Genomic DNA, 20,852 nt, shown 5'->3' with positions numbered 1-20,852 from the left:
ATCAACCAGCCCACCTGACAATAGTCCCGTGAGGTTGTGTGACGTCATGCTTGCACCCTCCCTCCTTGCAGTCAAGCTTGTTGGCGTGGAGGGTGAAACCGCTATGGCAGGCGCACTCAAATCCTCCCAGCGTGTTGTGGCATTCGTGTTGGCAGCCTCCATTGTTCTCAGCACATTCATCCACGTCGATATAGTAAGCTGCTGCGAACCCTGACCGGTGGACGGACGCGTCCGATGTGAACTGCAAGTGGCGTTAAATAGTTCAGAAAAACAAATAAGTAACGATTGAGAACTAGTAACATGACACTGTGTGTGTGAAAACTATACCAGTCACTGTATCCCCATCAAATGAATATTACCGACCACTGGAAAGACGGGGAGTAATGAAATTTGGAACACACATACCTGATTTTATTGGCTTTTATCTGAAATTACTTAGGTATATTCAGTTGCTAGGGAAGTGACGATTGACAACTAAGTAGTAACATGATTCACTGTATCCACTGTAAAACTATACCAGACACTGTTTCCCCATCAAATGAATATTACCGACTACTGGAAAGACGGAGAGTAATAAAATTTGGGACACACATACCTTCTTTTATTGGCCTTTATCTGACATAATTTATTTTTAGTTGCTAGGGAAGTGATGAGTGACAACTAGTAACATCCTTCATATTATTATCTTAGGTGATCCACTGTAAAACTTTACCTGAGTCACTGTAACACCTAACACCATTTACTCGATTAAAAAAAAGACAGTTTTTCTCTTTTTGATTAAAATAAATTAAGAAGAAGAGTCCTCGTTCTCTCACCACTACACTACAGTCCACTTCTTCTATCGCGTGGATAGAAGTGGGTCATGAATCTCCGCATCCCTGGTTTCAAGGTTATTATTGAGCCGCCAAAGACCCCTGACATGGTTCATCATGATCACGCACTTAGTAACCGGAGCAAACGGCTTAACGTGCCTTCCAAAGCACGAATCATCTTACTTTCGGACAATCAGGTGATCAGCCTAACCAAACTAAGGATCACAAGGTGATTTTTGTGATATGTCCCCACCGGGATTCGAACACGGGACCTCCGGATTGTAAGCCCAACATTCAACGACTGGACCACAGTCGAATAACGCCGGCAATTACTGAGGTAACTTAAGCTACAGTCGTCAAAAGGCAATAAGCGAGCAATCTCATTTAGTACAAGAGTCTTAATGAGAATGATAAGGAAGCGTATGGTTTTAGGCCATTGCATCGTCATGAATGTGTCGTAAATTTGTGTGTCTGTGTGTGTGTATGTGTGTGAGAGAGAGAGTGCGTGCGTGCGTGCATTGGTGAGTGCGTGCGTGCGTGCGTGTGTGTGTGTGTGTGTGTGTGTGTGTGTGTGTGTGTGTGTGTGTGTGTGTGTGTGTGTGTGTGTGTGTGTGTGCGTGTGTGTGAGAGAGACAGTGCGTGCGTGCGTGCGTGCGTGCGTGCGTGCGTGCGTGCGTGTGTGTGTGTGTGTGTGTGTGTGTGTGTGTGTGTGTGTGTGTGTGTGTGTGTGTGTGTGTGTGTGTGTGTGTGTGTGTGTGTGTGTGTGCGTGCGTGTGTGCGCGTGTGTATGTTAGTTGTGATAGTTCATCATGTTAGTTAATTCAACACTAACTTGTACTCGTAGTACGGAGCCATCAGAAGTGACTGGAGGTGGAAGCGCTGAGCCACAGAAAGCGCCGTGACGTCTCAGTACGTCTGCTCCCAGCCTTGAATGCACGGTCACACTGTCGTACTCGCATTCCTATGGAAGAAAGAACATTAATGAGGGACTTTCCAGGTTAAGTTCCCCGAAAACAATATAGATGGCGCTGTACAGCTGTAACGTGATAATTTGTCTATTTTCGTATCACTCTCTAAGGCAGAAGCATAAATAAAAATAATTGTTGCTTGATATTTGGATCACATTATGTATATAATTACTTTGCTACCTATATTGCTTCTCTTTATTTTGATCAGAATAAGAATGGGTGGAAGACATAATTGGGTCTCGGTGCAATGAAAAGTGTCATAATTTTTACACAAAAACAAAAATAAAACTTGCATATCTCTGTTATTCATAAAATTAGAAGGTTAAACGAAGAAAAATATGTACATCGCTATCTATATTGATTAGGATATAGGTTAATTGGTATAGAAGTAAGCAACTAGCTTGGTATGTTTGGAAGTAGTAGTAGTCTTCAATATCAGCATAATATTTTTGCTAATAATCATTTTATGTTATTATAAGTTATACCTGTCATTCTCTTATCCACCGAAAAACGTAACACACGTCAATTTTAGGCTAAAATCTAAAATAACCCTTTAAAAATTTTACTTTGGCCAATAACCAGACAGAATCAAATTGTCAGCACACGTCAAACGGATCGCATACCAGCGAGATACCTATTTGATTTGTCCGGGTTATTAATTCATTAAGTCAGTCAATTTCCAAACATGAATTCGAAATCATTGGTTTAGGCCCGTGCTGGGTTCTGCACCTGCAACCTCACAATGAGAATCAAGCTTTCCTTCAACTGGCCTTCCACGGCTCTCCACGAACAAAGATAACGCAATGAACCTGATTAATTGTAATAAATTGTGACATGGATAGACTGACCTGTTGATACATGTTGTTCCCTTCCAAGTCGAAATGAGTGAAGTTAAGCGTGATCCGGTGTTGCGGTGGAGCAACAATTTCCCACAGGCAGTTCTTCGATGGAGGATACAGATCTGGGAAGGATGGCGAAGTAATAGTCCCGTTTGAAGCGTAGAGGACTCCTCCGCATGCATCTGAAAGGTATAGTACATTTTTAATTACGCTTTTCTCCTAACCTGTAGGGCTAACATGCGTAATGTGATAAAAAATTGTCACGGTTGTTTTATCGATTCTGACGACATAATTATATCATTTTGTCGATTGGTGTTAACCTAAACAAATCATGTCGTTCTGTCAAAATACAAACAAAATCACTAATCCCTCTCATTCAGCGCTTATCGCTATCGACCAACTAGGGTCGATTCATTCTTTCAAATATTTTTCCTCTCAGACGACGCCCTGAGCCGAGGTTCGCGCCCAACTGGGCACCATCAGGCCTGTTGTCTTAAACGTTGTACCGGGCGAGAGCCTTCAGCGCTCCCCATTTGTCCGGCTAAGTAGTTAATGCCATCTGCGGCAAATCTACAATAAGTCACGTCAAAAAAAAAGCATGTTTGGGAAAAAAACAAACTTATCGATTTCGACAAAATTTATTGAACTTTTCGATAATTTTGTCACGTGGATTGTCACATTGTCGAGCAAAGGCCACCGCTTTGAGCACTCCTGAGCAGTCCTTATTACACCTATAATAACATGAGTAGCGTACATAAGGTCCCAGACATTTTGGAAATGAAAAATGGAATCCTCTACGTATCTCGGTCGAAAAATGCATTACCTATAGCTGACACTATGAGTATTTCGTTTGCGTGTTTCGGTTGGTATTTTTAATTCTTATACGGCCTTGAACCACCACCTCTCCGTTTTCGGGTCAATCTTTGTACTATCCTTTATAATTCCTACAATCACCCGAATATGCAGAATAAGTGGGTCGTGGGACTTTGTATTGAAACCGCAAAAAATATCACCCCCGGCCTGCTTGTAATGCTTTCCCATCGTTGTGTACATCAATCGTGCATTATTACTGCATACTGGTTCAAAGGTTATAACAAATGTCAATAAAACTCACTTTCGCATTTCTTCCCATCAGAATGCAGTTCGTATCCGATATCGCAAGCACACTCGTACCCTCCAAGTGTGTTGACACAAGAATGGCTGCACCCATGTTCTATGGACGCGCACTCGTCAAATTCTTTCATGAAGGTTGCTGAGAACCCTGCCTTCTGGACTGTACTGTCTGATTCGAAGATCACTAGGAGCTTGTTTGAGGTTGATCTGGAAATTTTGAACAGTTTTAGTACAAAGGCCTCTGTGGTTCAATGGTTGAGCGCTGGACTCACGATCCGGAGGCCCCGGGTTCGAATCCCGATGGAGACATACCACAAAAATCACTTTGTGATCCCTTGTTTGCTTAGGACATTACAGGCTGATCACCCGATTGTCCGAAAGTAAGATCACCCGTGCATCGGAAGGCCTTTGGCAGCTCAATAATAACCCTGACACCAAGGTTGATGAGGTTAGTAATCCACCTTATAACCCACACGATAGAAGAAAAAGTACAAGGGCAATGGTTAAAGGAATATAATTAACTTTTATTTGTAAGTTGGCACATCCGACAAAGAAAAACAAATGAAAAAGAGACAGATGTGTGAGATTATCATGAGCTAACTGATGAACATTGTTCTTTTAGGACTTACCTGATATCAGGGGGAATCTTGTGGCCACAGAACATGCCAATAAGGGGACTGTCCATAGAGTCTCCATCGCGGACCTTCACTTTGTCGTAGGAACATGTATCGTGGTTCTCCACTTCGAAAGAATGGAACCTTAGAGCCACTTGATAATCCTGAAAGACCAAAGTTTGTTACAAACTTGATATTGAAAGCTCTTAACTTTTGTTGAGTTGAAGAAAAGAGAACCATATTGAAGACTATAGAGAATCGGAGAGGAAATATGATTGGCCACCTGATACGACACGATTCATTTATAACAAACATTATAGAAGGAAAAATTGAAGGGAAGAAAGGAAGGGGTAGACCTAGGATAACATTTATGAAACAAATAAAAGAGAAGGTGCAGGTCGTGTCGTATCGGGAGGTGAAGGTTTTGGCGGGAAGAAGAGAGGAATGGCGGTTACTCCACCGACAAGAGCGCAGCTCTTAAATAGAGAGAGAGAACTTTTGAGGGTATTAAAGATCGAAAAATTCTGAACTCGGACGAGATTCGAACCAATGACACCAGTGTGACAATTCCAAAAAATTACATGGATAAGATGAAGCAGTGTAAATAGGCTTGTCAAGAGTCAAAAATCGTCCAAGTGCAGATTTTTTGGACATGGGTAATGCTATAAATCATTCTATAACTTTGAAGAGATAATGTTCTAATCCAAATCAAAGAGGCCTTTTTCGCGGCAGGCGCTTACTCTGTTTTTAAACATTTGACTCCTTAGCGGCGTAAGCGCCTGCCGTGATGAGCCATGATCTAAATTATCATTATTATAGATCCAAGAGCAACGTGTTAGATTTGGCACCCAATTTATTCCAGGGTTAATAACGAAAATGAAGTCCACTTAGTCCATGAAAGAGATGGCGGGTAGGGGTTTACATTTTACAAACTTTTTACTTTTTCACATACCTGTGGCACTGATAACCTCCACACGCAGAGTTTGTTCGGTTGGTAATCATCAGGATAGTTCGGTGACTCCAGATGTCCGCTGCTGTCCACTTCTATATCTCCTCCGCAGACAGCTGATTATAAATATGGGAATTATTATAGTTTTTAGCGTTGAGGACATTGAGAAGTCTTTTGTTTGGTTAAGATATTGCAGGTTGATTGTCCTGATTAGCTGATTCCATGTTTTGAAAAGCACGTTAACACGTTGGTCCCGGGCCGCTTGCCGAAATACCAATCCACACTGGATCAGCGTGGTGGAGTACGCTCCGTACCCCTCCGTAGCCACAGATCAAGCCAAAACTTGCTCAAAAAAAACTTCAGGTAAGTACCTAGGTCAATAATGTTATATGGTTAGGTTAGTAGACGTTTTATTTAGTATGATACGGTTACAAAGATAAATTATAAAATGCTAATTTAGAAATAGAAGCCAATCTAAGATGATCAAAAATCAATCTCGTTTTACTTATCGACTTCTTATCGAATTTTAAATTATGTAACAATGAGTACGAAGTCTGACCGTTTTTATTGATGACGTCATATGACAGTATTCCCAAACAAACTCCAACGAGAACTTTACTATCGTTTTGACGTTTCGTAAAAGTGTCTCATTTGACTGGTTATCAAGTAACCACGCAAACCACGCAAGCGCCTTTTTGCAAAAGGTAATTCTGATGTGACATTTTCTGGGTAAAAATTGAAAAGTAATTATCTAAGTAGATAAAGAACTGTATGACTGAATTACAGAAAGTACCTAAGTATGTTTTCAATATCTGGAGAGGTGTATGTGGTGAATACTGAATACCTTTACGTGTGGAGCACGTGCAAAAAGTAATAGCATATTTTGATTAAACTTTTATAATTTTCCTCGTTCTATGTGCCATTCCACCTGCAGTAATAGTATGCAGTTCATGTAGAAACCTTATAGGCATTATGTGAATTTATTGGTTTTTTCATAGGTGTAATTTTTGCCGACTAAAGTTCATCTATCTATAAAGTTTATCTATCTTAGGAGTTCGTCTGTGGCTGCAAGTTGTCTTTTATTACTTGTGGCTCTGTCCACCCCATTAGGGATAACGGGCGTGGGTATGTACGTTGCCTACTTGAATGACTGGTAGAATTAATGGACATAGAAACATTAGGTATAACAATGAACGGACTAACGTAACATTCACAAGAAAAGGTCCTCCGAAATCCTTTTATACGATTGACTTCACCTAAAGTTCTTCAGCCGTTAGAAAGATAAGGTGACGTATTGTGCTAAAGGTCATAAGGTATAGGTGTATAGACGGATATCTTGATTGATACCTTCATAGGTATCAATCGGGGTTATCCTCGATTTGTCTTCTTATCGAATGAGTTACTTTTTGTAAGGGGGTGGGGGGGGGAGAATTCGAGAAAATTGCATTGGCCACCCAGGACCCAACTTGTCGCCCTTGAGATTACAACCCCCATGACAACCCCCTGGTTGCGCATTAGGTATGTGGTGGATTCACCCGAAATTCACAATAGTTAAAGGTAATTCGTGCAGGTCTACTTTGGTTGGCCAAAATCTAACTTACCTTCATAATGTGCCTTGAATCCTTTATGCGGTTTGGCCCTTGGTCCCGGCTGGTAGACCACTGTCAGTCTGGACCCAGTGGACCGGAGTACTGGGCCCTTGCCGGAGCCACAAACTCGCCCCAGGACTGGAGCGTCAGGCATGTAGCCATCACGGACCTCGACCCACTCCCAGCGACAGTCTTCCGACTTGTGAATGTCGATTTCTGAAACAATTACAATTGTAAGACCGAATCATCATCATTATCTCCCTAGTTTTATATTATTCCTCGCGGGGTCCGCTGACCTAACCTGAAGATTTGACAGGTCCAGTTTTTTACAGAAGGGACTACTTGTCTGACCTTCCAACCCGCGAATGGAAAACCAGTCCAATATAGGTTAGGTCACATACCTCCGAAATGCATTTCTCGGGAATGTAGGTTTCCTCACGATGTTTTCCTTCACCGGTGAGCACGTGAGAATCATTTATGATAGAAATATGAATTCGAAAACTAATTCGAAAATCATTGATTTATCTGCGACCTCAAATTGAGAGTTAAATATTTTACCACCTGAGCTACCACGGCTCATAAATTGTGAGAATGAATGTTCTTTTAAAATCCAAACTCCATTGCTTAACTATTGTCTGGAAATCTCAGCCTTATGAGGTCTTGGTTTCCTTTTTGTTTTGTTTTTTTTTTCTGTGTATTGATTTCCGTGTGGTTTCTGTCCTGTGTTGAATGTAATGTACCTGTCTGTCTGTGTCTGTGGTGTCTGGGAGTAATAAATGTTTCTTTCTTTCTTCTATTCTTTCTTTCTTACAGTGAGGTTTTGATCACAATAATAATTGCTCGTGTAACCGCATAATATCACGAGAGACGCGATGAATTGACTAGGTGATTCTGTTGACTATTTACGCGATAAATTGTTGTCGACTCTGGGTAAGTACTTACTACAGATACTTGCACTTTATGAACGAAAATAATCCATCAAAATAAACTACCTAACATATAGAAAGAAGACAAAAGTGACAAAATCTTTATTAAAAAAATAAAAGAACTTCTAATTTGTAAATGTTACTACAGCACTAGTGAATACCTTAATGATACTGATGTTACTATTTGAAAAGCTTCCTTTTGTGCCCGAAAGGGTCTGTGATGTGAAACTCATATGTACGAGTAACTTACAAACTTGTACACCATCATAGTATGCAAATAAAGAATATTGAATAATCACGAAGTGGTTAGTAAGTAAGTATAAAACATTTCAAATAATTATATTTACGAGTAGGTACCTAGGTACCTATTTACAATGGGCTTTATTTGTTTGCCAAAATACCCATCCAATCATAAAATATATAACCTCGTAGTCATAACAACCGAAATTCCTTAAGCAATTACAGATTCACAAGACTAGCAACGCTAAAGGGTAGGAAGACCGCAATCGTAAACTGGGCCTGTAGTGACTAGCGAATTTATGATGTTTGACAGGCGACCAGCTTCCTGAGACCCCTCCCTTTCCCTTGTCTATTGCATTTTGAAGGGAGAAGGAACGTGTTTATGAGATAGGGAGGATCTTTTTACAGTGGACGTGTTGCGTAGAACACGACTGTACTGACCACTTAGACTGGGTATCGAAGTGGAAACTTATTGCAAGTTACCCTTTCAAGTGGCAAAGGTAGGGCGAAGTGCTTGTGTTATGAAATATAGTACCTATGTTAAGGGTTAAGAGTTGCGAAAGAATGGTCTATTCGTCGTTGTAAATTATAACAAACACGTAGCTATTTGTCATTGACATCGTAACGAATTTTAAATTATTTTCAATGCTATACTTTTGCGATGGAAAATTCCACTTATATTTAAAATAGAATAATGAGGTGAATGATCTCCTTTAGTATCTGTTACGATGTCACTTACACCCTGTATAAGTACATACAAGTAGATAGGGTGTTAGTGACATCGTAACAAATACTGAGGGGGACGATTCAGACAATCATTCTGAGTTGATATCAAGTCGATTTCCCTGTCGGAAAATTCATGAATTTTTTTTTACTATTTTGCGTTCCATACTTTTTACGGCAAGTGTATTTACCTACGTAGATACGTAATTGGGTCCGCAGAATACCAGGTCGTGTCTCACGCCGCGACTTATGCTGAGCGACGTCCTTTTATTCCGGACGCCACCGCAGATGATCGGGCCGTCAGTGCGTTGCATTTAGTATACGTTTAATTTTATTATTATTTTGGTTTGTTTTTTTCTTTTTTTTAATTAATTGATCTTGGTTTTCTTTTTTCTGTATATTGATCTCCATGTGGTTTCTGTCCTGTTCAATGTAATGTACATGTCTGTCTGTGTCTGTAGTGTCCAGAAGTAATAAATATTTCTTTCTTTCTTTCTTTAATTGCATAGGATCACGCTGATTTTCCATTCAAAGGGGTAGACAAAGGCCACGGAATTCCACTTACTACGATACTGACCCGCCGCTCTCGCTTGCATGCTTCCTTGTTTAGAATACTCTAAACCTGGTATTTCTTTAAAATATGCTGAATTTAACAGTGGTATGTTCGCCTAGACTTTCTCGTCTAACTCTACAACTACATAGGTCTGTTTGTATTTAGGTAGTTACTCTTCTTTCATTCTATATTTCGATAACATTTCCGAGTTATATAAGCATACCTTTCTCCATTCTTGGAGTAAAAAAAAACAGGAGTAAGGGAGCACGCGTGGACTGTTTCGCTTGCACTTGCGTGTTAGGAGGCATTTGTATGGAGTCTCTGGGCTGCGCTATTAGAAAACAGGGGGTTATAATGGCCACATCGAAGCAATTCATCTAAAAAAGCAATATTGCTATTTGTCATTTTTGTTTGCATTGCGCACTTACTTTTAATATGCGCAAATGTCAAATTGCAATATTGCTTTCTTAGATGAATTGCTTCGATGTGGCCATTTTAACCCGCAGCTGCTGTCCTGACAGGAGCGAGTGTTTGATTAAACTACCTTTAACCTGTATTTATACAAACGTTAACATTGACTCACCTTTGAACCACACAGACATGTCGCGAAACAAGTTTTTTTTTTTTCTATTTGTATTTACTTACTTTTCCTTCTTTCACCGGAAATTTACGTTCCTGGCACTGATAGCTCAAAGAGAAATTCTACGTTACCTTCCGTTGTTTACAAATCTTTACATTTTTTTTATATATAGAGAGATTCAAGAGGAAGGTTTATATGTATAATAACATCCATTAAATTGTGGATAATACTGTTATTATTGAGGTTTTTAATGTGAACCTGCACCCGAGCGAAACCGGGGCGGGTATATTTGGACCACATTGTGTATAATTATGTTGCTTCTATTTATTTTGATCAGGATAATAATGGGTGGAAGATGTAATGGTGCCTGGGTGTAATAAAAAGGGTCATCATTTATACCCAAAAACAAAGATAAATGATGCATTATGTCAGTTTCAACGAAGGAAAATCTTTACAGCGCCATTCATATTCTTTTTGATGAACATAGCCTGGAAAGTCACTCATTAAATGTTTTCAGTACCTTCAGCCAGCTTTCAATCTCGTTTTTAGATACTTACTGGTATTTATAAAAGAGTTTTTGAGAATTTTAAAATTATCACTCCAATAATATAATTTAGAATGCAAACATTTTTGTAACCTAGCTATTATTTAATATTTTTCAACTACTTACATTCAATTCAGCAAACAAATATGGAACGCTACGTAACACAATATTTTTTCAAAGCACATTCAGTTAGATCCAGTTTCAACCAAATGAAAAATGTACCTAACATTTAAAACAAATAGTAGCAGGTGGTAAAAAAAAATATTTTTAACGCAATATTTTATTACAATGTGTTTCGTAACTGGAATAATATCATCAAAAATTTAAAAGCTTGAATTCAAAATTTGAATGCGCAATTCTCGAACGCACATAGCGTAGCTTACCTACTCTACTTTTGGCGCGAGTTTTATTTTTAAAACTCATGTATTTTTTTCTCTTTTTATTTTTTTAGCTTTATTCAGGCAGTGGCATTGGCAATAGCGGAATGGCCGACCGATGTAGTGTTCTCGGTAAGTGCGAATGGCAATCAATCAGCCGTGTCCACGCAATGTTGTTAATTGCTAGTGATGGTTGCTCGCACTAATTTTAGTTCCCGCCATTTGTTGTGGTTAGAATAGGTTTAGGTGCGAAAATATTTTTGGAATGTTAGGGTTGATTTGGGGTGATTTGTCTATCCTTCGCAGCAATCACAAACTTCGTTTCTAGAGTCTTCAGTCTACGCTGCCAAATGATGATGAAATGAACCTTATAGATGTAGGTACTTGAACAAAACTTGACCATTCGTGAGGACAGAGAAGTCTCATTTGTTAGTGTACTTACATCCTGTCCCTAGCCCTCCCGTTGAAGAATAATAACACTGAAGCTTTGATAGGTTCGGTCTTTTACATAAGCAACTGCCTGTCTGACCTTCTAACCCGCGAAGGGAAAATCAGTCCAATACAGGGTAAGTCACATACCTCCGAAAATGCATTTATTGGGAATGTGGGTTTTTACGATGCTTTTCTTCACTGATAATCATTTATGATCCAAACATATATTCGAATTCAAATTCGACAATCGTTGGTTTAGGCCCGTAAATTCGAACCTGCGACCTCAAAGTGAGAGGCAAGCGTTCTACCAACTGAGCTACCACGGCTCTTACATCATAAAGTCACGCGTTCTTCAAGTTTTTTTTGACGTGACTTCTTCTCTCTTTTCCTTCTTCTTCTTTTTTCTTCTTCTTCTTCCTTTACTTATTGTAGATTTGCCGCAGATGGCATTAACTACTTGGCTGGACAAAACGTTCTTCAAGCAGGACTATCACAGATTATATAATCTTAATACAAATTGCGATATGACGAACCATGTAATACGATCTTGCGCTTCGATCTTCAAATTATGTATAGATAATTTGGTTAATTACATAACCGATGTTGGGAGCTTTAGCAACGCATTCGTGAAATTCAATTTTAGTAAATTATAGCATTACTTGAGGCAATACAGCTACATTAATTTGACTGGCTTTCATGTTTCATGGTTGATCGGAAATACATTATAGGTACGGTCACGAGCATTAATATGTAATATGTATAACACTTTGGTACCATGACACATTAACTTTTTTGACAAATGACAAATATTAAATTATTTATTAAAATAAAAATACATAAACAAGTACATTCCATCCAACTACAATTGTAACAACACACATATTATTAATAACAAAACATAAAAAAAAGAATAAAAGCCAAAAAAAATGACCTCCAGCTCACCACATCGAGGCAAAGTCCCCAGAATACTGGACACGTTGCCTCTCTGCACCGCCAAACTGACCCTTTGGAAAAAATAACTGCCTGCTCTAGGGTCGGAAGTTATGCCTCGATGAGGCGAGCTGAAATTGTCTTTAAAAACTGACGTGACAAATTGACAAATTGAACGGTAAGTCTCACTAAATGTCAAATATGTTAGTGCGACAGAGTCCTAAAGCGGGTACATTATATTGCTCATGACTGTACATACTACTATAATGGAAGATACTGCCATGGTGCGGGTAACAGTTGTGAGAATAAATAGTTACATATTCTTAGTATATCTCCTTCGCCCTAGTCTGTACTCTATATTTCTATCCTGTTTACTACTTAACTCTGTTGTTCTTATGCGCCATAGAGCGTAGAATAAAGAACTACGCCCTATTGAATGGACACTCTCCGTCTCGTAACAATTCTTATCACAGCCTTAGTCCATCTGTTGTCTTCCCGTCTTGCCAAGGGCCTATCTCCACTTAAGCCTAGCGATTCGTATACCTACATCTTCGACTTTTCACGAAATTCACGCTGAATTAAGTAGGCACGTACCTGAGTAATTTATTAGAATATTATGAATTCGAGAAAAAAACATCAAAGTTATCCCAATTCAAAGCATAGGATAATAACAAAGAATAATTTTAGAATTTTGTTGACTTTAAGTTTGAATAGAGCTTGATGTACTTATGTGTGGGTACTATCGCTGTGCTGCATCTTAAGGGTTTTATAAAAGCATTGGCGAAATCCATTTCTAGCACATTACTGGCAGCAATACGCGTGTCATTAATTAAGTGGGGTCGTACACGTCTCTCACGTTGACAAATTCTGCAAGCAACGGCAAAGGATTTACTACAGTGACTCGATGGATAGACTATTACCGCAATGACGATAAACACTGCCTATTTCTCCCATCAGGTGTCGCTACTGTTGAGTGTTCTTAAATTTTGACAGTTCCCCATAGTATTTGAGTAAACAAACATATTGTTTTGGTTATATTTTACACAATAACTTTATTTTTATTTTTTTAAAGAACGTCTAGGGCCCTGTGCCGAGGTTTTTCTTGCAGCTTCTTTTCCCAGGCTATACAGGTTGTGAGAAGCTGCAGTAGTTTTAGGCGGATGAGACGTTCGTTATGAAAAAATTGACGATTCAAAGTGTAACTATGTTACCAACTGAATAAAGATATTTTTGAATTTGAATTTGAATAACCCTTTGCGCATCGTGAGAAAACCCACATTCTTCTCTTCAGGTTAGCTAAGCGAACCCTGTGGAAACGGCATAATGTTAGTGAGAGCGGATGACGATGAGCGCTTTGCGCAGCGTTGAACTGCAAAATCATGTTATATTTATTTTATTCCCTAAAAATACTTATTTTCAATTAAAACTGGCTTTTTCCAACTGCTGTTTTTCTTTCCCGTAACTCATCCTTCAGACGGGATACTCTCTACGTTGCTGCACATTTTATAGTAATTTATCACGAATTTTAGCTGGACAGTATGCAGAACTGTCAAAATTTAGGAACACTCAATAGTGCTGCCATCTACATTGAGCTTCTAGTTTTTATCCTCATTGTAACAGTGAATACGTCAACTATAAACACACATCCATGTAAACTCTACCTCTTTGATCGAAGCAGAAAAAAACTTCCAGCCACTTTTAATCCAAAGTCGATAAGATGCAAGCAAATAAAGATTTAGTTTCAGATGGATAGTGATTTATCTACCTTATGGTGATAGGTGATCAGCCTATCATCCGCCATGTTTAAAAGGACACAATTCATCTGTCAACTGACAGAGAGATAATATTATACTTATAAGAAATAATACCTACTTTAAAACGATAAACGTGAAAATATTATTTCTGGTTGATGCAAAATATGCTACCATAATAAACTCATTTACTTAGTTCATTTGTATGAATCCAGATCTAGAGATCCCTAGTGAATAACGAGGAGGAATATTATGCGTACGAGCCCAATCAGACGAAAGGTTTTAATGAAAACCACCGAATATGTGTATAGCATCGAATATCATATTCATTAATACAACGCACTCGCTTCGTCAGTATAATTATATCCTGTTCATTCCAGTTATAATACCGTTAAAATTGGATGAATCCAGTTCGATCCAAATATGTTACACAAGTAAAACGCACCCGATTATTGCGTGGCAATTTTTTTACCCTATAACTGTGTCTTAATGAAGAAATGCAGATCATAACAGTCAGAAAACAGGAGTTAGGTGAGTATGTTGTTTAGTGAGTCGTATGTATGTTTGGACCCCTTAGGGTAGTGTCAAATTGAATTGGCAGACAAAAAAACCTTGTTGTATCTGCATGTTACGTGAAACACTGCATTTTTTTCTTGACTTCTTGTGAAATTTGATTTTAAATGTCAAGATTTACTTACCACAAAAAGCTCAATGGATCTTCAACGCTAACAGTGTGGTGTAGTGTACAAATGCTAGGTAAGCATCGCATTAATTTTGGGACGACTCCATTCGTTTTCCAAACAATATTATGTATTCAACATCACACAATTTTTAATTAACGTAGTAGATTTTTCATTGTATCTGTCCACTGTGGGTATAGTCAGCAGAAATTAAGGAAAAAGAAACGTTCCATTCATCGTGGTTACTCGTGCAGTAGTAATTAGGTATAAAAGAGGTAGTGCGCGTATTTCTGTGTATAATAATCGAATAAAACCAAATTCCAATTTGCGTACAGTTAATTTCACTTCTTGCTAATAAATCGATTGATTGACAGTCTATTATTAATCAAGCGATTAACAATTTAATACCAATGGTTCAAAAAAGGAACGGATGCTTTTGTCAATCATTAAAAAGTATTTAGGTACTTACGTATTATTGATTTTTATCCCCTTTATGTTTGGAAAACCGAATCAATCAATAGTTCTATATAGCACACGTAAATTAGCTGAATAAAACACTTCGTCTCTAGGACTGGAATAGCCTGCCGCCATCTTTAAATTTTACGGCTAGGTTAAGTGAGAGTCTATTGCCAAATATATTGTAATTGCTATTTAGCAATAAGGCCGCCTACTTGTGTTTTTATTCGTATGTTTATGTCCTTTGTATATATCGTTGTGCAATAAAGTATTATTGATTGATTGATTGGGTCTAATTTTCGGTACATACATTGTCACCTCAGCGGTCTCTGATTGGCCAGTCAAGTAGAGGCAAATCTACAATGGGTCAAACCAAAAAATAAAGGAGCCAGAACCCTATGGCTATTAAAATAAAAGAGGTCGATGGGGTCATTAATTCACTGATTTCGGGTTCGTTTGGGTTCGGTCTCCGGACAGCATTTGGGATCGGAAAACGGAAAACATTTGCCCATTTCTCTAGGTAGACACTTTGTTTTGGTCGAGATAAAAGCAATTGAAGTTGTTGCGCATTTTATATAAGACAGGGGTTGTAAACCGTGGTCCAGTGGTTGAGCGTTGGTCTCACGATCCGAAGGTCCCGGGTTCGAATCCCGATGGGGACATATCACAAAAATCACTTTGTGATCCCTAGTTTGGTTAGGATATAACAGGCTGATCACCTGATTGTCCGAAAGTAAGACGATCCGTGCTTCGGAAGGCACGTCAAGCCGTTGGTCCCGATTACTACTTACTGTTGTCAGTACGTAGTCGTTACATGAGTCATGTCAGGGGCCTTTGGCGGCTCAATAGTAACTCTGACATCAGATGATGAGGTTAATAATCCACCTCACAACCCACACGATAGAAGAAGAGAAGAAGATAAGAATTAAATATATGTATGGAGTGTCTGGAGAATGTTGTAACTTTGTTTTTGACGTGACTTATTGTAGATTTGTTAACTACTTGGATAAAAAAGTGTGCAAAAATATTCTGCTGATATTGAAGACTGAGGACTGAGGAGCTCGGTGGCGCAGCGGTAAACGCGCTCGATCTGCGATTGTTGAAGTTAAGCAACTTTCGCAAAGGCCGGTCATAAGATGGGTGACCACAAAAAAGAAAAGTTTTCATCTCGAGCTCCTCCGTGCTTCGGAAGGCACGTTAAGGCACTGGCTGCATTAGCAGTCGTTAATAACCATCAACCCGCACTAGGCCACGTGATGGTTTAAGGCCCGATCTCCCTATCCATCCATAGGGAAGGCCCGTGCCCCAGTAGTGGGGACGTTAATGGGCTGATGATGATGATATTGAAGACTACTACTGCTTCCAAACATACCTACCTAGTTACTTACTGCTATACCAACCTATTTATAAAACTATTTACGTTAGAAATTTTCTATGAGGGACTTTCCAGGCTACGTTCCTCAAAATCAATCAAATCAAATCAAAAAATCAAATCAAAATAATTTATTTGCATCAACTGTGGTACATAAAGGTTAGGTTAGGTTAAGGTGGTTAATGTGGCAATATAGATGGCGATGTATTTTTCTTCGTTTAACCTTCTAACAGTGTGTTCGCAGTCAGAAAATAACAAATGGTGTTTCGCGGGTCTGGCCACCTCAAAACAGATTACAGGCGTAATTCGCATCTGTTTGTTTCATATTTCATAATGTATACTAAACCTCTGATTCATTTTTCACAGCCGGTGCAAACTATCATAAATATCGAACGGATTACGGACGGCCGACCGCTCGACCATCTGTCTTACGGAACGGAGCTTAACAAGCCAGGGACTGTCAAAATAGTTGTTAGTTGGCCCACGACAATAGCCGTGAGGGATTATCCGTGAGACAAGAGGTCTTATTAGGAGACACAAACAGCCTTACTGAGACCAAGGATGGATTTTTTAATTTGTTCTTAATTTCGGAAAGTTCTTAAGTATAAAATTTGTTTTAGAAATAACGTTTAATTTAAGAAAGATATGCTGCTTAAATGGCGGGTGATTTTCTAGTGGTGAGGCCTATGGTGCATACTTCATCAGTTTAGCACTCTGCAACATTTTTTTTAACTTATTCAAGATTTGCCGCAGATGGCATTAACTACGTGGCTGCACAAATGGAGAGCGCTGAAGGCTCTCACCCGGTAATTTTTCGGCAAACATCAGACGCAACCATCCATCTCGCGGTAACTTTAGAAGAGTTCATATCATATACAACCCGGGAATCTGTTTTTGAACAATCTACGAAACAATAAAATTGTTTATTTCTTTAAAACACAATTTTATGTGTACTCATACAACTGTGTTTTGGGATCGGAAACTGATATGACAGCAGCTTCTAGGCTACCTATTTATTTATTTATTTAAAAGGTACACACAACAGGTAACACCAGATACCAGTACTAGCTACTTATACTTTGTGTGAATGTGTATGAGAGAGTGTGTACGTATATTGTATGGACATACCTAATAGTCTACCATTTATGGTCAGTCACATCTTTAGCTCGAGCAAACCAATGCGTCTCAATGTTTGGATCTTGTAATTTAATATATCCTAAGTAATACAGTTCATTCAATTATTTCTGTGGGGTTTTATTATAATTACCAGCGCTCCCTACATATGTGTATTGTATATCTACTGAGTACACTATAGTTCTACATTATTTTATTTATTTATTTGGAACATATTTCGATATAAAAGAGGTAGTACGCGTATTTCTGTAATACGAATAAAAAAACGAATTCCAATTTGTGTACTGTTAATTTCACTTCTTGCTAATAAATCGATTGATTGACAGTCTATTATTATGAAGCGATTAACAATTTATGTCCAATAATTCAATAAGCGTGGAACGGAAGCTTTTGTCAATCATTCTTTTGTCAGACATATGGAACATACAGCGAAAACGGATAGTACAGTCATGAGCAATATCATGTACCCACTTTAGAACTCTGTTGCACTATCATATTTGACATTTAATGAGGCTTACGGTTTAAATTGTCAAAAAAGTCAATGTGACATGGTTGCAAAGTGTATACATATTAGTACTCGTGACCTTACAGGGGGATCAAAATGGCCACATCGAAGCAATTATTATTCATCTAAAAAAGCAATATTGCTATTTGACATTTGTTTGCATTACGCACTTACTTTTATGTGGGCAAATGTCAAATTGCAATATTGCTTTCTTAGATGATTTGCTTCGATGTGGCCATTTTAACCCCCCTGATCTATGTGATGATTTTTTTTTTTCATTTCGCCGTAAGCTAAAGCATCGTTATGCCTACTAATAGATAGTTTACTATACCTACCTACCGTGGACCCTTAAGATATTGTTGCTATTGAATATTGAGCACGGTCGTTATTAAAATATCTATAAGGTTATCCTGGCTGGCTAGATATTTCGGTAGAATTTCAATCATCTATTTTAGCATTGTGAAAACCAAGTCCTAGCGGTTTGGGCTGTGCTAGTATTATGTCAGACTGTCAGTCAGGCAGGTCTTGCCTTTTATATTATTTTATATATTAGGTATATTTACTATGTTCCCGAATAAAAGTATTTTATTTTCTTGCTGAGCATCTTTGTAATAATTATAGGTTCGCGATTAACCACAATCTCACCTGATGTAAGTGACGATGTGATCCAGAGTGGATCACGCTTACCTAACAAATGCCTAATTCACTCTAGCCTTGAAGACTCCCAGACTATAATGAGTTGGAAAAACAGACGACGGCAGACAGTTCCAATGCCTCCCTGTTCGCATAAAAAAGGAAGAGGCAAAACGGTTAGTGGGGATTGGTGGTATATCCACAACATAAGGATGATATGCACAGACGCCTAGTTGTCCATAGATGGAATGGAGTGGGTGGAACTAACTTGTGAAGTTCCCGCGCAGACTCACCGATGCAATTGCTTCCCAAAATACCCCTACAATACAATACAAAAACGCTTTATTGCACATATAAACGCAATACTAAAAACAATTACAACAGTGACAAGAGAAGTACCTACATTCGGTGGCCTTATTGCTAAATAGCAGCATTTGTTCCAGGCAATCTTAGGGTGAAAGAACTTGCTACATGTTCGGGGATGGGGCAATACAGGTAAATAATGCAACATCTTAAAACGATTTAAATAAACATAATGATACTATAAACAAACCTAGTAACTACTTAAAATATACATAAATAAATCATATATACGTTTTATAACGTCTTAATCTAAGTACGATAATATACAACAAGAAATAAAATATTTAAATTACGAGTTATAATTGTTTCAAGTATACGTAAATACTTGGTTCGGTGTCTACCGTGTGTGAGAAACAATAATTTCGGTAATAGGTAACTTGGCGACTTTTCCACGGAACTCACTTTAGGATTCGCTGCAATAAGGCACTTTTCAGGATATAAAATTACTCGTTTCAACGTACTTTAACAATGAAAGTCCTCTGCCTCCTTGGATGTTGGTTCGAGTGGCCACTCGTGGCAAAATTGGGCTCTGAAGCCGTTAGGCAAACACTTGGTGGCCTCTGACAATGCTCTTTTTGTGGACATCCTCGATTTTACGCACCCTATTACAATATCGGCCTCTTAGCGATCTCGACTATGTTTACATCGTTCGAGAAAGTACCTAATATAGAATCGAATATCGATTTCCCTTCAGAAAGAATTGGTTATTGAAAACAGCTGTTCTTATGCAGGCAATCATTTGCCTACTATATTAAGGACCCAATATCTAAAAAGAAACAGGAGCTCGTTGGCGCAGCGGTAAACGCGCTCGGTCTGCGATTGTTGAAGTTAAGCAATTTTCGCAAAGGCCGGTCATAGGATGGGTGACCACAAAAAAAAAGTTTTCATTTCGAGCTCCTCCGTGCTTCGGAAGGCACGTTAAGCCGTTGGTCCCGGCTGCATTAGCAGTCCTTAATAACCATCAATCCGCACTGGGCCCGCGTGATGGTTTAAGGCCCGATCTCCCTATCCATCCATACAGAAGGCCCGTGCCCCAGCAGTGAGGACGTTAATGGGCTGATAATGATGATCTAAAAAGAAAAGCCTTAATATAAGTATAAACAAAAGAATAAATGCTGAAAAAACTTACCAGTAATATTGAGCACGACTCGCTCTCCATGTGTGGCGACGATGCGCCACTCGCACCTTTCAGGGGTCGTTGGAGGAGTCTCAGACCCCCAGCCCGGAGAGTTGAACCACCCTGAGTTGCCTAACAGGGTCCGACCGCATTCTGGAAAGAGAAGTAGAATTTAAAGAACGTCTAGGGCCCTGGTTTTCTTGCAGCTTCTTTTCTCCGGCTATACTTACAGGTTGTGAGAAGCTGCAGTAGTTTTAGGTTGATGAGACGTTCGTTATGTAAATATTGTCGATTCAAAGTGTAACTATATTATAGGGAACAGTATAAACATATTCTTTTAGAATTTGAATTATTAAGTAAGCGGATATTATACTGCCGAATCCACCCACCACCCGATGCGTCAAGGTCCCGGGCTCGTGCATCAAGATCAGGATAATCGACGCTATTAGAGTCTCTCGAATCGTGGTTACCATGGTTACTTACTTACCTATGATATTTGATCAAAAATAAAATTATTGTTTTTTTGCAATATACCCATTATTATCTAATCTAAAACTAATGTAAACTGCATTACCGTTGCCGAACTGTAAATAGTCGGTCGTTATAGTTTATATCTTGTTTTTCTTGTAATTGAGCTAGCTCTTAGGTAATC

The 20,852-nt window shown here is 38.8% G+C and overlaps 1 protein-coding gene across 1 annotated transcript in view; it reads right to left on the bottom strand.

The window, feature by feature from the left end:
- The window catches only part of LOC126381447 (tolloid-like protein 1), a 151,882-nt gene that overhangs the window by 6,023 nt on the left and 125,007 nt on the right, over positions 1-20,852 (bottom strand). Inside the window, exons 8-15 of the mRNA XM_050030919.1 lie at positions 20,213-20,353; positions 6,897-7,100; positions 5,299-5,411; positions 4,362-4,510; positions 3,734-3,939; positions 2,629-2,801; positions 1,645-1,773; positions 15-241 (exon numbers count right to left, since the gene is read on the bottom strand). Coding sequence (XP_049886876.1) covers positions 15-241; positions 1,645-1,773; positions 2,629-2,801; positions 3,734-3,939; positions 4,362-4,510; positions 5,299-5,411; positions 6,897-7,100; positions 20,213-20,353 — 1,342 coding nt within the window. The remainder of the gene's footprint in view (positions 1-14; positions 242-1,644; positions 1,774-2,628; positions 2,802-3,733; positions 3,940-4,361; positions 4,511-5,298; positions 5,412-6,896; positions 7,101-20,212; positions 20,354-20,852) is intronic.

Source organism: Pectinophora gossypiella, unplaced genomic scaffold (genome assembly GCF_024362695.1).
Source record: "Pectinophora gossypiella unplaced genomic scaffold, ilPecGoss1.1 Pgos_54, whole genome shotgun sequence".
In the NCBI taxonomy this organism is placed as follows: Eukaryota; Metazoa; Arthropoda; class Insecta; order Lepidoptera; family Gelechiidae; genus Pectinophora; species Pectinophora gossypiella.
Note: the sequence above shows the minus strand (reverse complement) of the source record. Positions and strands in the feature narration are given on the sequence as shown.